The sequence below is a fragment of the Quercus robur genome, chromosome 10 (assembly GCF_932294415.1).
Source record: "Quercus robur chromosome 10, dhQueRobu3.1, whole genome shotgun sequence".
NCBI lineage: Eukaryota > Viridiplantae > Streptophyta > Magnoliopsida > Fagales > Fagaceae > Quercus > Quercus robur.
Window position 1 is genome coordinate 42,457,580 of NC_065543.1, and position 15,943 is coordinate 42,473,522.

At 38.6% G+C, this 15,943-nt stretch overlaps 2 protein-coding genes across 2 annotated transcripts; both read right to left on the reverse strand.

Moving 5' to 3' along the window:
* Window positions 1-981: 981 nt before the first annotated feature.
* On the reverse strand, window positions 982-2,090 carry LOC126702203 ((+)-cis,trans-nepetalactol synthase NEPS1-like). Its single transcript, XM_050400863.1, has one exon. It carries the CDS (start codon window positions 2,075-2,077, stop codon window positions 1,274-1,276), a length of 804 nt encoding a protein of 267 aa, XP_050256820.1. The 5' UTR covers window positions 2,078-2,090; the 3' UTR covers window positions 982-1,273.
* Window positions 2,091-8,574: 6,484 nt separating this feature from the next.
* On the reverse strand, window positions 8,575-15,304 carry LOC126702545 ((+)-cis,trans-nepetalactol synthase NEPS1-like). Its single transcript, XM_050401268.1, has 2 exons — window positions 14,805-15,304; window positions 8,575-9,287 (listed from the first exon to the last, which is right to left on the reverse strand). Exons 1-2 carry the CDS (start codon window positions 15,152-15,154, stop codon window positions 8,828-8,830), a joined length of 810 nt encoding a protein of 269 aa, XP_050257225.1. The 5' UTR covers window positions 15,155-15,304; the 3' UTR covers window positions 8,575-8,827.
* Window positions 15,305-15,943: the final 639 nt, after the last annotated feature.

Here is a 15,943-nt window from a genome sequence, read left to right on the forward strand (position 1 = left end):
ATTCGTCCGTCCTTTACAGACGGACGAGCTTGCCACCACCCCCTCGTTCACTAAGGACAAGGGAGGACTTCTCTGCCAAGTGGAAGAACGAACCGTCGCCAGTCAAGGCCAACCGTTGTGAAATACAAACTTCTACATCAGTTACTTCCGAGCCTGTTGGATTCCTCAACTGTAGGAGCGGTTACTAAATAAGTAACCGCTTCCCGCATACTATATAAGCATACACCAAGGAATGAGTAAGGCATTCTGTTCTCGAGAAACTAAGTTTACATTCCTTCATTCAGAGACTAACTTCACCATCGGAGGGTTCTTGGCCGGCTTCCACCGGTCTCCTCTGAGTTTTCACTTGTTTTCTCAGGATTCAGTCGCAAGTTTATCAAGGCCCGACATTTTCAGTCCACTGATATCCCAGAGTTCATCAGAAAGTAATATGGATGTACTAGGAAATTTTTTGTGTACCTCTTCATTGGGTTTTGTCTAAGGATATATATAGGCGCTTTCTTCTTAGCCGTTGGTTTTGTTTTAATGGTGGAATCATTGCCGAAGTTGTAACGCCCATGTGGGGTGTTAAATGGATAGATATATCTTCCAACGGTACGGAAGATCATTATTTATCTTTTGTAACGCTTCGTCCTGATTGAGGGACGACGGTTGAGTCTTTGTCAGGCAGTTCCTCCTGGGCTGGGCTAGCTTCAGCGTAGTCCTTGTCTATCGTCCTTCTTGGGTGGACGAGTATATTTTCGGGACCATTAGTCAGTATATTCAAGTTTTTTATTATTATTATTATTATTGAAGATTTTAATGACCACTCTAAAGAAAATTTCTTGAATCTCTTGAATCACCACTGGAAACTGCACCACTAGGGCATTCTCGGTTTGGAATAAAAACTACTATAACTTTATGATAGTTTTTCAAACAAAATAACACCAAAACACACTTCATATTCTTTTTCGATAATCAACACCAGAACACTTTATTACAGACTTTAAAAAAGTTCAAGTTATTTCATTATTGCATCTAGTAAGGTCATTATGCAATAACCAGCTTAAGCAACGTACAAACGAGCCTCGAACCACAACGGGAAATTCTTGCATGCGCCCAGTGTATGAGACTTATTATGACACCCTGACATATTGGACTCACAGATACACCTAGCGTATAAGACACCACAACCACCATACCAGTGAAATTAAGAGGTCACAACACACAAATAAACAAACATATAGTAATATTCTAAATTCTATAACATTGGTGTTGGATTACTAGCCACCTCTTAAACTTTAGGTTTAAACCCAGCATCTACCACCAAATTATGTCCGGTGACAAATTGGGAATCCTCAGAAGCAAGAAACACCACAGCGTCCGCCACATTTTTCGGCATTAGCAACCCACCTTTCAAGTACGAACTTAACTCTTGCATCTTACCTATCTTCTCATCATTGTCCAACCTCATCGTGTCCTTTAGTAATGGCGTCCCAACTACCCCTGGTGAAACACAATTCACACGTATCCCATATGAACCCACCTGCAAGCTCGCTGACCTCACCAGCCCTAACACTGCGTGCTTCGACATGGCATAGTCGACAAACCTGTCAGTACCAATACTCGCCGCCATGCTCGTTGTGCAAATTATGCTCCCCCTCACGTGCCCTTCCACCATCGCCTTCACCGCGTGCTTCACACACGCCACCATCCCGCGGGCGTTCACGGCCATGAGCTTGTCGTAAGCTGACAAGTCTATGTCGAACACGGTCTGCTCGCGAGTGTTGGTCGCTCGACCTATGCCCGCATTGCTGAACATGATGTCGAGGCATCCGTACTTATTGACTGTCGAGTCTACCAACGTTCTCACCTGTTCCTCGTCGCCGACATCGCAATGAACATAGCTGCATATGTTGAGGCTGATAGATGCAGCGACGCTTTGGCCCATTTCGTCTTGGACGTCCGCGATAACGATGGCTCTTGCGCCCTGAGTGGCGAAATGGCGAGCCGTGGCTTCGCCTATGCCGCTTGCTCCACCAGTGACTATGGCCACCTTGCCTTGGAGCTTGTTCTTTGGCGTTGTGGAGTCTGTCATTTCGTTCGTTTGTGTAAATCAGGTGATTGAATATATTTGCTATGTCAAAAAGGCTAATTATATACATATTAATCTTTCATTTGTTATGTGCTACTTTTAGCCAACTACTCCGTAGAAAGGTTGTTCCAAGTGTAAGAGTTTACACCTCCAATTGTGCCACGTCAGATTCTTGGTTCACTCCAAATATAGAGTCAAGACGAGAGTTTTGCAATGATTTGCGGTGTTATCTCACAAGCGAGGAGGATTCTGGCATTTTACCCCTAATTTTAAAAAAAAAAATTGCAATATGTCCCTGTTTGCAAACTATATAGGAGCGTGCCCCTGTTTCGATACTCGATTATCCTAAAATCGAGTTCAATTAAATACTCGATTTGTAGAAAATCGAGTTATGCCCGATCAAACTTGAAAAAAAAAAAAAAAAAAATTTCCGTGGAACTCGAGTTTCAGGAAATCGAGTTCCATGCAAAAAAAAATTTTATAAGTGTGATTCCCCTATATTCAGGGAGCCCTATAGTGGCGTTTTAAAGCCCTATAGTGACGTTTTAAAGCCCTATAGCGGCGTTTTCCTCCAATTTTTTTATAAGTGTGATTGGCCCATATTCAGGGTACTCTATAATGGCGTTTTTAAGCCCTATAGTGACGTTTTAAGGCCCTATAGCGGCGTTTTCCTGCAAAAATTTCGTATAAGTGTAATCGGCCTGTTCTGGGTGCCCTATAGTGGCTTTTTAGGCCCTATAGTGACGTTTATAAGCCCTATAGTGACGTTTTAGAGCCCTATAGCAGCGTTTTCCTGTAAAAAAATTTTATAGTCCCCAAACAAGTTCAAGAGGCCCTATAGTGGCGTTTTTAAGCCCTATAGTGACGTTTTAAAACCCTATAGCGGCGTTTTGGAACTCGACTTCCCTAAAATCGAGTTCCATGCTTTTTTTTTTTTTTAGTTTTATTCGGCATAACTCGATTTTCTACAAATCGAGTATTTCATTGAAACTCGATTTTAAGGTAATCGAGTATCGAAACAGAGGCATATCCCTATATAGTTTCGAAATAGGAGCATATTGCTAAATTTTTTAAAAATTAAGGGCAAAAGGCTAGAATCTCCCACAAGCAGGTGAAATCATACTGGTCTCCCCCTTATGAGTGGCCAAGAAATGACTGATAGGAAAATATCACTTTAATCAATGGCTACTTGAAAAATGTAATAAATAATGCCGAAAAATTAAGTTAGATGTTCATTTGTTGCATCTTACTATGTTAGCATTTGTTTTTCAGCAAAAAATACTATTAGCATTTACATCCGACTCTTTCTATCTTTATTTAATAAAAATTAACAAATTACACACAAAATTGGTTCTTGTAAGGACACGATTTGTAACGACCCGGGACAGTGTTGGGTTCGCACGTAAAAAGGCCCAAACAATATCATTTGTAGAGCGTGGGTTTGAAAGGCTAGGCCTTGGTCACAAGACAGTGGGTTAAATCGTGTTCGCCCTAAGAGTTTTTCTCCTCAAGGCAGGCTGGGTGGCTCTGGTTTTTGGCCATTTTTCCCAGCCTCTTTTCCCGGATAGCTTATTTTTCCTTTTATACTAGCCTGTATCCCTTATCCAATGTCCACGTGTGGGGTTTGATTTTCCAGGACTGATACTTGTCCCATCAGCCCATACCCAGAGTGGTTGGGGGTGGTTGTAAAAAACTGAAGAGTATGGCTCTGTCAGGTGCAGAGTATTGAATGGCAGTAAGGGCAGCTTTTCCTGGTCGTTGTACTTTCCAGCGTATCCTTCTCTATTGACCTAGATATTTTAGATCTTTTCCAAGTTGCTCCTTTACCGTTTTTGCCCTTCCTTTTAGTGAGACCTCGGACATGCCGAGGACTGAATCGTCCTCAGCTGCGCCCAAGTCTATTTTGTACTCGTATTACCGAGTCTGGGCTATAACCTTCCTCGGCTCGGACCTTGGGCCCCAATGAATAAATGGGCCAGGGCCACAAATTATTGGGCCCCACAGTTCTAAATCTAGATAGCTATAAAATTTCAATTTTTTGTATTTCTCTCTCTCTCTCTCTCTCTAGGAATTTTCTTCAAGATGGTCTTTAAGAAACTTAACTTAAAAAATGATAATGATAATAATAAAAAATTGAATATATTAACGTCACAAAAAACACATAAATACGTAAAATTTTACAAGTTTTCATATTTTGAAATCGTTGTATAATAATTTCATTATCAATGTTATTAGATGCATATTTCCAATGTACACAACTAAGTAATCATTCATTTACCTGCACCTTGTCTAAATAATTAATACAATAATCAAAATGCATCATCTTTTTACTTTTATTTTTTTTGACCCATTCCAACCAATTTTTGTATTCTTTAAACCAATAAGGATTGAATTGATGCAACGCTCCACTATATATATATATATATATATATATTAGGTATATGGGCTAAGGTGTTGACAAGAACCTCTTTGTAAATATGCTCTTCTTATTTCTCCTAATCATTAGGATGAAAATATGAGACTTTTTCTCATATCCTAGAATTTGAAAGAAGATTATTCAAGTCAATTCAAATTTGCTTAGAATATAAATCTTGCAATACAATTTATTTTCTAATAAGAAATTTGTCCATAGTGCTAGCAAAATAAAAAATTATAAATTATAAGTTTATTCAATATATTTAACTCAGGAATTCAACCATTACAATAATCGTATTTAATAAAGTATTTAGACATTACTTTAGAGCATATGCATTACATACAAAATGCACTACATAAATCCTACAAATTCAATTATAGACAAAAGCAAGCACTAATAGACTAGATGTTTGAAAATATATATTTCTTTTTTTAAAAAAATAGCGATTTTAAAATCTCCCTTTTGAAAACACAATTTTAAAAGTCACAATTAAATATTTGATAAAATCACGGTTTGACAATCAAGCTATTGATCTAAAATTGCTGTTTCACTACAAATTACTAAAATTAACCTTTAATGAACCAAAAGGTCAAATTGTTTTTTGATGGACTCAAATTTTTATTTAGGGTGTTCAATTTTTTTTTTTTTTTTTTTTTTTTTTTTTTTTTTTTTTTTTTAGGGTGGTCAATAGCTATAGTAATTTAAAATTAAATTTTCAAGGTATATAATTTTTTCCCTCAAGTAAGACCACCCACCCCAACACATAGAGCCACCCCTTCTCTTTCTCAATGTTCGTTGGCCAGGGAGCATACATGGCCATGGATCACTGGCATTCGATATCCTTTGTGGACTTGGTGTCAAGTCTCTGTCATGGGGAAGGGGTTATGTTAATCTGAATGTGGGTGGCTGCGGTGGGGCTAGGCGTAGGTTGATGAAGCCCCTATTTGGCATGTGCTAAGTTAGGTGTGAGGGAAAAATGCTTTGGAAACAAATAAAAATATATATATTTTATATTATTTTTAAAAGATCTTGTACGTTTTTAGACCCTTTAAAACAAACCAGATTAACCTAGTTAATTAGCCAAGTAATTACTTAGTCAAATTATTCAAATCTAAGTTAACACAAATATATCATATCAATGTAAAGTGCAGAATTTAAATAACACAAAGATATGATAACCCAGGAAAACCAAACCGGTAAAAAACCTGAGGGAGATTTAGCCTAACTATCCTCAAGGTAAAATAGATCCACTATGAAGGAATTGAAGTTTATACAATAGCGACAGACCACTAACATTCTATTACTACCTCGAGTAAGAAACTTACTACCATGACCACGTGATAGCTCCGAGTCCACGGACTACTTCTTTCTTGGATTCATAGCAACCACAAGTACTCCCACTTGTGTTTTCTTTAAGCTCTTTATGCAGCAACTGAAATGATCACCAAGCTCTCGACATCAATCTTGAGATTGGAAATCCTAAGTATGTATGAAGGCAAACACCTCTAGATCTCACAAGAAATTCATACACACAGCATAAACAACATCAATAAGAAACGTGGCTTGAGTTTTTCCTTTTATACTTAAGGCAAAACATAAAACCCTACATGTCAAACGGGCTTGAGCTGAGTTGGAAAATTCTACAGAAAAATAATCTGCATGAGCTTCGATCGATCAAGTCTAATTCTGGATCAATCAAGCCAGGCAGATTTATATAGTAAATTTGGTAGTACACTCGATTCCAACTTTACACATAAACAAACTTTGAGTAAGTCTAAAACAAGACTAAACGTTTTGATCATGGTTAGCCAACATTACAAAATAAAGTTCTAATATATTTAAACCTAAAGTAACTCCCCCTTTGCAATCTGTGACAAAACACAAACTAGACAAAGTGCTCAAAGTTTACAAAAATAGCCCATTACAATAACATTGCCCAACAAAAACAAATTCAATCTAACTACTATCTATCAATTGCAAGGGTAGACAGTAGCACGACTGAATCAACCTGTATATTCCTTAAACACTCAACAAATCCATAAACGTATTTGTGAAAAATACAAGTAAAACAAAATAACTTCTTGATTTCACATAACATAAAATAAAGACATATATCATGAATAACCTCATAAATATAAATCAATAATCAATGTAACACAATGTGAAATAAGAAACAGATATAAATACATCATAGTATCTCCCCCTATCATAGACAACTTAAATAAAACAAAAATGCATCATGAGCCAAAAAATATAAATACAAGATGCAGCACCTAGATACAATCTAAAGCTCCACAACTCTAAAACAACAAAATCTCCCCCTACAATCTAAAGCTCCATAGCTCCAAAGGGTAATCATGACTCATCATCAAAAGGAGGTGGCAAAGGTGATCGTCTAAGACTCTCCAAATCTGCTCGCAAGGACTGAAGCTCAACAAGCATGTCTACCAAAAGCTAACCATGAGCCACCTGAACAGTCATAACAGTCTCCAATATACGACGAATGCTCGAATCGTTCGAAATATATAAATCATGAGTGCAAATATATACCTTTTATAAAGCTCTTCTTTTATACAAATGTGTGGAGATTTTGACATTTGATGAGATATTTTGCAATTGTGCAAGAGAAGATGTAGGGGGAGCTACGTTCAGTCAAGGCAGAGCAGCGAGGTGGTTTACATGGCGAGCAGGGGCAGTGAGGTTCCTCGCCGCTGGTGAACTTAGTCGCTCTCTCTCTCTCTCTCTCTCTCTCTCTCTCTCTCTCTCTCAAACCAGCTCACTCTCTCTCTCTCTCGGACTCAAAGCTAGGGATTTGATTCTTGAATCCCTTTTCTTTTTTTCTTTTGATTTAGGGAAGGGGAAAGACGACATCGTTCCCCTTAATGTTTTTTTTTCCCAAAATTTTCTTTTAATTCCAAATTTTTTTAAAAAAAAATGCAAAATGGCATCGTTTTGGTAGCAATAACAGATTTGTAATGGAGCCTTGAATTAACAAAAATTGAAAGCTAGAGAGGACTGAATTGACAAAACTAAAATGAAAAAAATGTGAAAGTTAGAGGGTCAGTTTTGCATTTTTGCCTAATTTTTATTACTAAAAATAAAATGTATTGTAATAGAATGACTAAACATATTCATAAGTTTGGTTGTAAATTATAAAATTAAAATAAGATTTAAGATCTATTTTAGGAAATCTCTTATTCATATAATTATAGTTTCTAGAAAGCAATATTTTTTAAATTTGGGAGAAAATTATTTTTTGGTGATTTTTTTATTTTCATAATTACTATGGACATGAGGAAAGTTTGTTTATTCAAAAAATATATTAATTTTATAATTTATTATACCTAATAAGGGATAACTATTACAATCATTTTAAAGATGAATAATTATTTCTTATTTTAATAAATTACTATTCATAAGAAATGACTATTCCATATAATAAAAATATAACAAAACTACATAATAGCCTAAATTATAAGAATATGTATTACACATTACAAAGCTTATTATAGTTTACCAAATATTCTCTAAAAAAACAAACAAACAAATTTAATCCTACCATTTTAATCAATCATTTGCTTAAAATTCCTCATGCCTAGTGTCCATTTGGCAAATATTATTTTTGCCAACTTATTTTACTATTTAGTTTTTTTTTTTTTTTTTTACTATTATTCATGGGTTCCATTGCACTTTTTGATACTATTCATGAGTCTCACTGTATTATTTCAATTAACTTTTATCTTTATTTACAGTATTTTCAAAAAAAAAATATTAATTTTAACAAAATAAATGGATCACAAATAGGCCCTTAATGTTTAGATTTACCTCTCAAATTTTTTGTCACATTTTTGGAATGGGTTGACACTTGACAAGACTTTCTTTTTTTTTTTTTTCAATTTTTAACATCATGTATTGGACTCATAATTTGTCTCTTATCCATATCATGGAATGGGTTTATGGCCCGTGTATCTCTTGTATTGCGGATTAAGTTCAAGGCCCAAGCTTTTTCTTCAAAGGATTAAGGCTCATAGGCATAGCCTACTTCGATCATTTCTGTCATCCCTCATCAAATGGATCTTCTCAATAATAAAAGAACATATTTATACAAAAATGAATCATGGGGGAAAAATAGCAAGTTGGTCTAATTATTTGGGTCATTACAATCATTGCGATCTATTCTGCAATAACCAACTGTGAAGCAACCTTATCCACACACACAAACACACACACCAAAAAATAAAAAACTGTGAAGCAACAAACGAGTAATAGCCTAGGACACAACACACCAAGATACAAACATTTAGAGTAATAGGGGGCCAGTGTGTCCTTAGCTAACTCTAGACTCTAAACCCAGCATCTACCGCCAAATTATGGCCAGTGACAAATTGGGAATCTTCAGAAGCAAGAAACACCACAGCGTCTGCCACATTTTTGGGCCTCAACACCCCACCTTTCAAGTTCGAACTCAACTCTACCACCTTATCTACCTCCTCATCATTTTCAAACCCCAACATCTCCTTCAGCAATGGCGTCCCAACTGCCCCTGGTGAAATACAATTCACGCGTATCCCATATGAACCCACTTGCAAGCTCGCAGACCTCACCAACCCCAACACTGCATGCTTTGACATCACGTAGTCGACAAACCTGTCCGTACCCATACTCGCCGCCATGCTCGCTGTGCAAATTATGCTACCCCTCACGCGCCCTTCCACCATCGCCTTCGCCGCGTGCTTCACGCACGCCACCATCCCACGCGCGTTCACCGCCATGAGCTTGTCGTTGTTAAAGACAGTCCTGCTTCTAAAACAGAGCACAAGCTGAGAATAGAAGAAGAAGACTCTAACGGCTAGTTTTATATTAGAAACGATGTCGTTTAAGTTAGCCTAGTTTATGTTTGAATGAAACGGGACGTTTTGGAGAGATTGTCCATGACTCAAACCTTCCAGTGCTCTGTTTTCTCATCAAGCTTCAGAGTCACCTTCAGTGCTTGATCAAACTCTCAACAGTCCAGCTCTGGCTTCCAGCTGTCATAACTACCTTCCAGCTGTCAACCCTTAATCCGCGCCTCATAATGTGGAGTTAGTTAATGTTCAGTTAGATTAGTTTCTGGAATCATCTTCATGTAAATACTATATAAACAATCTGGATGCTTGTATTTTATTAAGTTGTGGAAATACATTTTCAGTTTAACTCTCTCCAGAAATCTCTCTCTCTCTCTCTCTCTTTCATTTGTTGATTCTTATCTTTCCGCCATTGTTGAATACTCTGTTAAGCTCCAAAGCTTTCATGGTATCAGAGCCAAGATCTATGGCTTCTACAAATCCAAATAACACAGCACAATCTGTGCACACAACTCCAACACAGACTACCTCCATTCCTTCTACAACTGTAATCTCAACTCCATCACCATTACTGTTACTATCTAGCATGTCAAACCTAATGTCAATCAAGCTTGACTACACCAACTATATTCCATGGAAACATCAATTAGTTACTATACTAGAAGCATATTCCTTGATTGAACATATTGATGGTACTGCTCCAACACCATCGCCTTTTGTTCTTGATGCAGCAGGAAATGCAACGTCAGTGACTAATTCTGAGTTTCAAGCATGGAAAATCAGGGATAAGGCACTCCTATCCTTGATTAATTCAACTCTTACTCCACAGGTCTTTTCAATTGTTGTTGGTGTTACTAGCTCAAGGGAAGTATGGAATACTTTGGAGCAGAGATTCACTTCCACTTCAAGAGCTAATATCTTGAACCTTAAGCTTGAACTTCAAGGGATCAAGAAAACTAATGAATCTGTGAATTCTTTTCTGCAAAAGATCAAAGTTGCTCGTGACAAGCTTCTTGCTGTGGGCATACCAGTTGACAATGAAGAATTGATATGCATTGTGCTCAGAGGACTCCCTAGAGAATTTGCTCATTTCTGCTCTGCAATTCGGACTAGGAGTGATCCAATCACTTATGAGCAACTTGCAATTATGCTGCAAAGTGAGGAACAGGCTATGACTGACCACTTGGACTCAGTGCCTAGCTCTCTTGCTATGTTTGCCTCTCATGGTAAACAAGGTTCTCATACCTCTTATCAGAATCATAATTCAGGAAGGGGGAGAGGCAGAAACAATAACTCTAGAGGACGAAATGGTGGCAGATTCAATCATGGTGGAAATCAACAGTTTTCACCTCCCAATCTTTCTCAGAGTTCTCATAATTTCTCTCAAGGCTCTCACAATTTCTCTCCTCATGAATTTCATTCTCAGAATTTTCCTTCTCAGAATACCTCACAAGGATTCAAGCATGAACGCCCATCTTGTCAAATTTGTGGCAAATCTGGTCATCAGGCACTAGATTGCTACCACAGGATGAACTTTGCTTACCAAGGCAAGCACCCTCCCACAAAACTTGCAGCTATGGCCAGTGCATCCAATGCTGTCATCACTAACAACCAGGATCCATGGCTGGCTGACTCTGGCACTTCAGATCATATCACAGCAAACCTAAACAATTTGTCTATTGAATCTCAGTACAAGGGACCTGAGCAGGTGACAGTTGGAAATGGCCAATCCTTGCCCATCAATCACATAGGTAACACTGCCTTACACACCAAATATCACAAGTTTCTTCTTAAAAATGTTCTTCATGTACCAAGAATTGCTATGAATTTACTTTCAGTTCACAAATTCTGCCTCCATAATAACTGTTCTTGTTATTTTGATGCCAATATCATCAAAATTCAGGATATTCCTACGGGGAGACTCCTTTACAAGGGCTTGAGTGAGAATGGTGTTTATCCAATCTACTCCAAGAATTTCATCAAGCCATCATCTCAATTCAACTCTGTCTCTTCATGTCAGCCTCATCCTTCTACTGCTCCTACTCTTCCTTTAGTTCATTCAAGTTTTCATGTAACTAAACCAAATAAATGGTTGTTATGGCACCATAGGTTAGGTCATCCAAGTGATAAAGTCTTGAATATTGCTTTATCTTCCATTGATAGAGTCTGTATTTCAAGTTCTAATAAAACTCCTTCTCATTGTAAGCACTGTTTAAGTGGTAAAATGCATCAGTTTTCTTTTCCTGTATCAGATTTTCGTGCATCTAAGCCTCTTGAATTAGTACATTCTGATGTTTGGGGTCCAGCCCCTGTCAAATCCTCTAATGATTTCCAATATTATGTTCTTTTTGTTGATGCCTATTCCAAGTTTACATGGCTCTATCTTCTTAAACACAAATCAGATGTCCTTGAAGTCTTTAAGTTCTTTAAAGCTTCTGTTGAAAATCAACTTGATTCTAAGATCAAAATCTTGAGATCAGATAATGGTGGGGAATATACCTCAAATGCTTTCAAGCTTTTTTGTTCCTCACATGGTATTACTCATCAGTTTTCTTGTCCACATACTCCCCAACAAAATGGAGTTGCTGAGAGGAAGCATAGGCACATAGTGGAGTGTGCTCTTACCTTGCTTTCTCACTCTCAGTTATCTCCAACTTTCTGGTCCTATGCTGTTTCAACAGCAGTTCATCTTATCAACAGACTCCCCACTCCAACACTTCATAATTCCACTCCTTGGGAAGTCTTATTCAAGACCAAACCAGATCTTACACACCTTAGAACCTTTGGCTGCATCTGTTTTCCCTTGCTCAGATCTTACAATGCTCACAAACTCTTACCACATACTTCCCCTTGCATTTTTCTTGGCTATCCTGCTCATTCCAAAGGTTATATCTGTCAAGACCCTGTCACTTCCCGAATCTATATCTCAAGACATGTGCACTTTAATGAACATGAGTTTATTTCATCCCTTGCTTTATCCACTGGTACATCACAGGTCTCTGGCATGTCCTCCACTCCACCTCCCTTTCATATACCTTTTATACCTACACAGTCCACTCCTTTACCTTCTGGTACATCCCCTTTTACACAGCCTAATGTCACACAGCCTTCCTCACCTTTTACACAATCTTCTGCTACATCACCTTCTGCACAGCCACCTGATACATCCCATACAGCTACACAGCCCAATACACCTTCCTCCTCACACATTAGCTCCCCTTCTCCTATCTCACCACACATTAGTCCTCCAGCTGTTTCCACTGTCCCCATTCAGGTTCCTATTGCTGGTAACACTCATCCCATGATCACTAGATCAAAGGATGGTATTTTCCAACCAAAGGTTCTTGCTGTCATGAAGGCTCCATCCAAGAAGGCTCCATCTCCTCCCAAGCCAGATTACTCTCTCACTGAACCTCCCTCCTACAAAATTGCAGCTCAGCATCCCCAATGGTGTTCTGCTATGGCTACTGAATTTGATGCTCTTCAAAGGCAGAGCACTTGGGTTCTGGTTCCTCCTTCTCCTTCACAAAATGTAGTAGGCTGCAAATGGGTGTTCAAGCTTAAAAGAAATAGTGATGGTTCCATTAACAAGTATAAGGCTAGACTTGTTGCCAAGGGATTCCACCAGCAATTTGGAATTGATTTTGATGAAACTTTTAGTCCTGTTGTTAAGCCTCCCACTGTGAGGATCATTCTCTCTCTTGCTGTTCAATTCAATTGGCCACTGAGGCAGCTGGATGTTAGCAATGCTTTTCTGCATGGTTTTCTTAGGGAGGAGGTCTACATGGTTCAACCACCTGGGTATGTTGATCCAGCTCATCCTAACCATGTCTGCAAGCTTCTCAAGTCTCTCTATGGCCTTAAACAAGCCCCTAGGGCCTGGTTTGAGAGGTTTTCTACTGAATTGTTGCATCTGGGATTTCAAGCTTCTCTCTCTGATTCTTCTTTGTTCATCTTCAGACAAGGCTCATTGGTTGTTTATCTGTTAGTCTATGTTGATGACATAGTTCTAACTGGGAACAATCCTCAATTCTTGTCCTCTTTGATTGCACAGCTCAGCTCAGCCTTTGAACTTAAGGATTTAGGCTCTCTTAATTACTTCCTTGGCCTTCAGATTACTAGATCTTCCAAAGGTCTTTTTCTGTCTCAGACTAAATATGCCCAGGATTTACTGATCAAGGCCAATATGCATTCTTCCAAGCCTGCTCGTACCCCATCTGCTCCTAATACCAGATTGGCTCCTACTGATGGGTCTTTGCTATCTAATCCACATGAGTTTAGGAGCTTGGTTGGGTCTCTCCACTATCTGACCTTCACTAGACCTGATCTAAGCTTTGCAGTCCAGCAGGTTTGCCAATTTATGTCTCATCCAACTGATGCACACTTAATTGCTGCCAAGAGAATTCTACGCTATGTTCATGGTACTTTGAATCATGGCATTTTGCTTCAACCTGGTCCTTTTTCCTTATCTGCTTTCTCTGATTCAGATTGGGCTGGAGATCCTTTTGATAGACATTCCATCACTGGTTATATTGTGTATCTTGGGTTTAATCCAATCACTTGGAGTGCCAAGAAACAAGATACTGTCTCTCGTTCCTCTACTGAATCTGAGTATAGAGCTTTGGCAACCACCACTGCTGAACTCTATTGGCTTCGCCAGGTCTTGAAGGATCTTGGTATCTATCTTTCTGCTCCTCCCAAGCTCTGGTGTGACAATGTTTCTGCTCTGGCCATTGCCTCCAATCCGGTTTTTCATGCTCGTACGAAGCATATAGAGGTTGACTACCACTTTGTTCGAGAAAAAGTCTTGCGCCAGGACATTCAGATCAAGTACATTGCAACCGGTGATCAACTCGCTGATGTTTTTACCAAGAGTTTATCCACTTCTCGGTTTGCTTTTCTTCGTTCCAAAATCATGGTGTCTCTTGACCCCATGGTTTTGAGGGGGGATGTTAAAGACAGTCCTGCTTCTAAAACAGAGCACAAGCTGAGAATAGAAGAAGAAGACTCTAACGGCTAGTTTTATATTAGAAACGATGTCGTTTAAGTTAGCCTAGTTTATGTTTGAATGAAACGGGACGTTTTGGAGAGATTGTCCATGACTCAAACCTTCCAGTGCTCTGTTTTCTCATCAAGCTTCAGAGTCACCTTCAGTGCTTGATCAAACTCTCAACAGTCCAGCTCTGGCTTCCAGCTGTCATAACTACCTTCCAGCTGTCAACCCTTAATCCGCGCCTCATAATGTGGAGTTAGTTAATGTTCAGTTAGATTAGTTTCTGGAATCATCTTCATGTAAATACTATATAAACAATCTGGATGCTTGTATTTTATTAAGTTGTGGAAATACATTTTCAGTTTAACTCTCTCCAGAAATCTCTCTCTCTCTCTCTCTCTTTCATTTGTTGATTCTTATCTTTCCGCCATTGTTGAATACTCTGTTAAGCTCCAAAGCTTTCAGTCGTAAGCCGACAAGTCTACGTCCAACACAGTCTGATCGCACGTGTGGGTCGCTCGAGCCATGCCCGCGTTGTTAAACATGATGTCGACGCGTCCGTACGCATTGACTGTGGAGTCTACCAATGTTTTCACCTGTTCCTCGTCGCTGACATCGCAGTGGACATAGGTGCATATGTTGGGGCCGATAGATGCAGCGACGTTTTGGCCCTTCTCGTCTTGGACGTCGGCGATGACGATGGCTCTTGCGCCGTGAGTGGCAAAGTGGCGCGCCGTGGCCTCGCCCATGCCGCTTGCTCCGCCAGTGATTATAGCCACCTTGCCTTGGAGCTTGCTCTTTGGAGCTGTGCCTGTGGAGTCTGTCATTTCGTTTGTTTGCGTTAATCAGGTGATTGAATATATTTGTTATGTCAAAAGTTGCTAAGAACACAACTCATTACATTATATTTAATGTTTCATTTGTTAATTGTTATATAGTACTATTAACCAACTGCTCCCAAGAAAAGGTTGTCCGACTCTGGTGTCCCATACATACAGAAGTATGGGCACGAGGATTGACTACTCTCATAAAACTACTTATAATAAAGAGCCGGGCAAATAAGCCAAGTGAGTTTTAATTTATTAGATAAGAAAAATGACATATCTGCAACACTTATTGCTGTTACGTATTAGTATAATTTGATCTAATTCAATATTGTATAGATTCCTTTGCATTCTTTACTAGAAAGAAATTATGGGTTAATATATATTTTGCTGACCTTTCGAGCATGTGAAGATCCACCTCGGTAATAGCATGGAATGCAGATATCACCCACAAAGGAAAGAATATATAGTTTGATGGAATGCAGATACCACCTACAGACCGATAATATGGGAGATAGGTAATATTAATATTATGTAGTTTCAATTCTTTCTTCTTCTCTTTTTAGGAACTTATATAGTTTGAATTCTAACCGGTCCTGTTTACACTCTCCAATATGAGTGAAGACGAGAGTTTTGGTGGGGCTATGGTATCTTACAACCGAGTGAGTTCATTATTAAAGATATATTAGCCCATTAGTATAAGTTTAAGTTTAATTTTACTTTGTGTGCAAGTCAAGTCTCTTACTTGTATTAGAAATTTATTAGTCTAGGGTTTATTTTACTATATGTATA

Coding starts and splice junctions, on each gene's coding strand:
- LOC126702203 (XM_050400863.1), bottom strand. CDS start 2,077: ATGACAGACTCCACAACGCCAAAGAACAAGCTCCAAGGCAAGGTGGCC.
- LOC126702545 (XM_050401268.1), bottom strand. CDS start 15,154: ATGACAGACTCCACAGGCACAGCTCCAAAGAGCAAGCTCCAAGGCAAG. Junction 9,288..14,804: donor ACTGTGTTGGACGTAGACTT/GTCGGCTTACGA, acceptor TTTTAGAAGCAG/GACTGTCTTTAACAACGACA.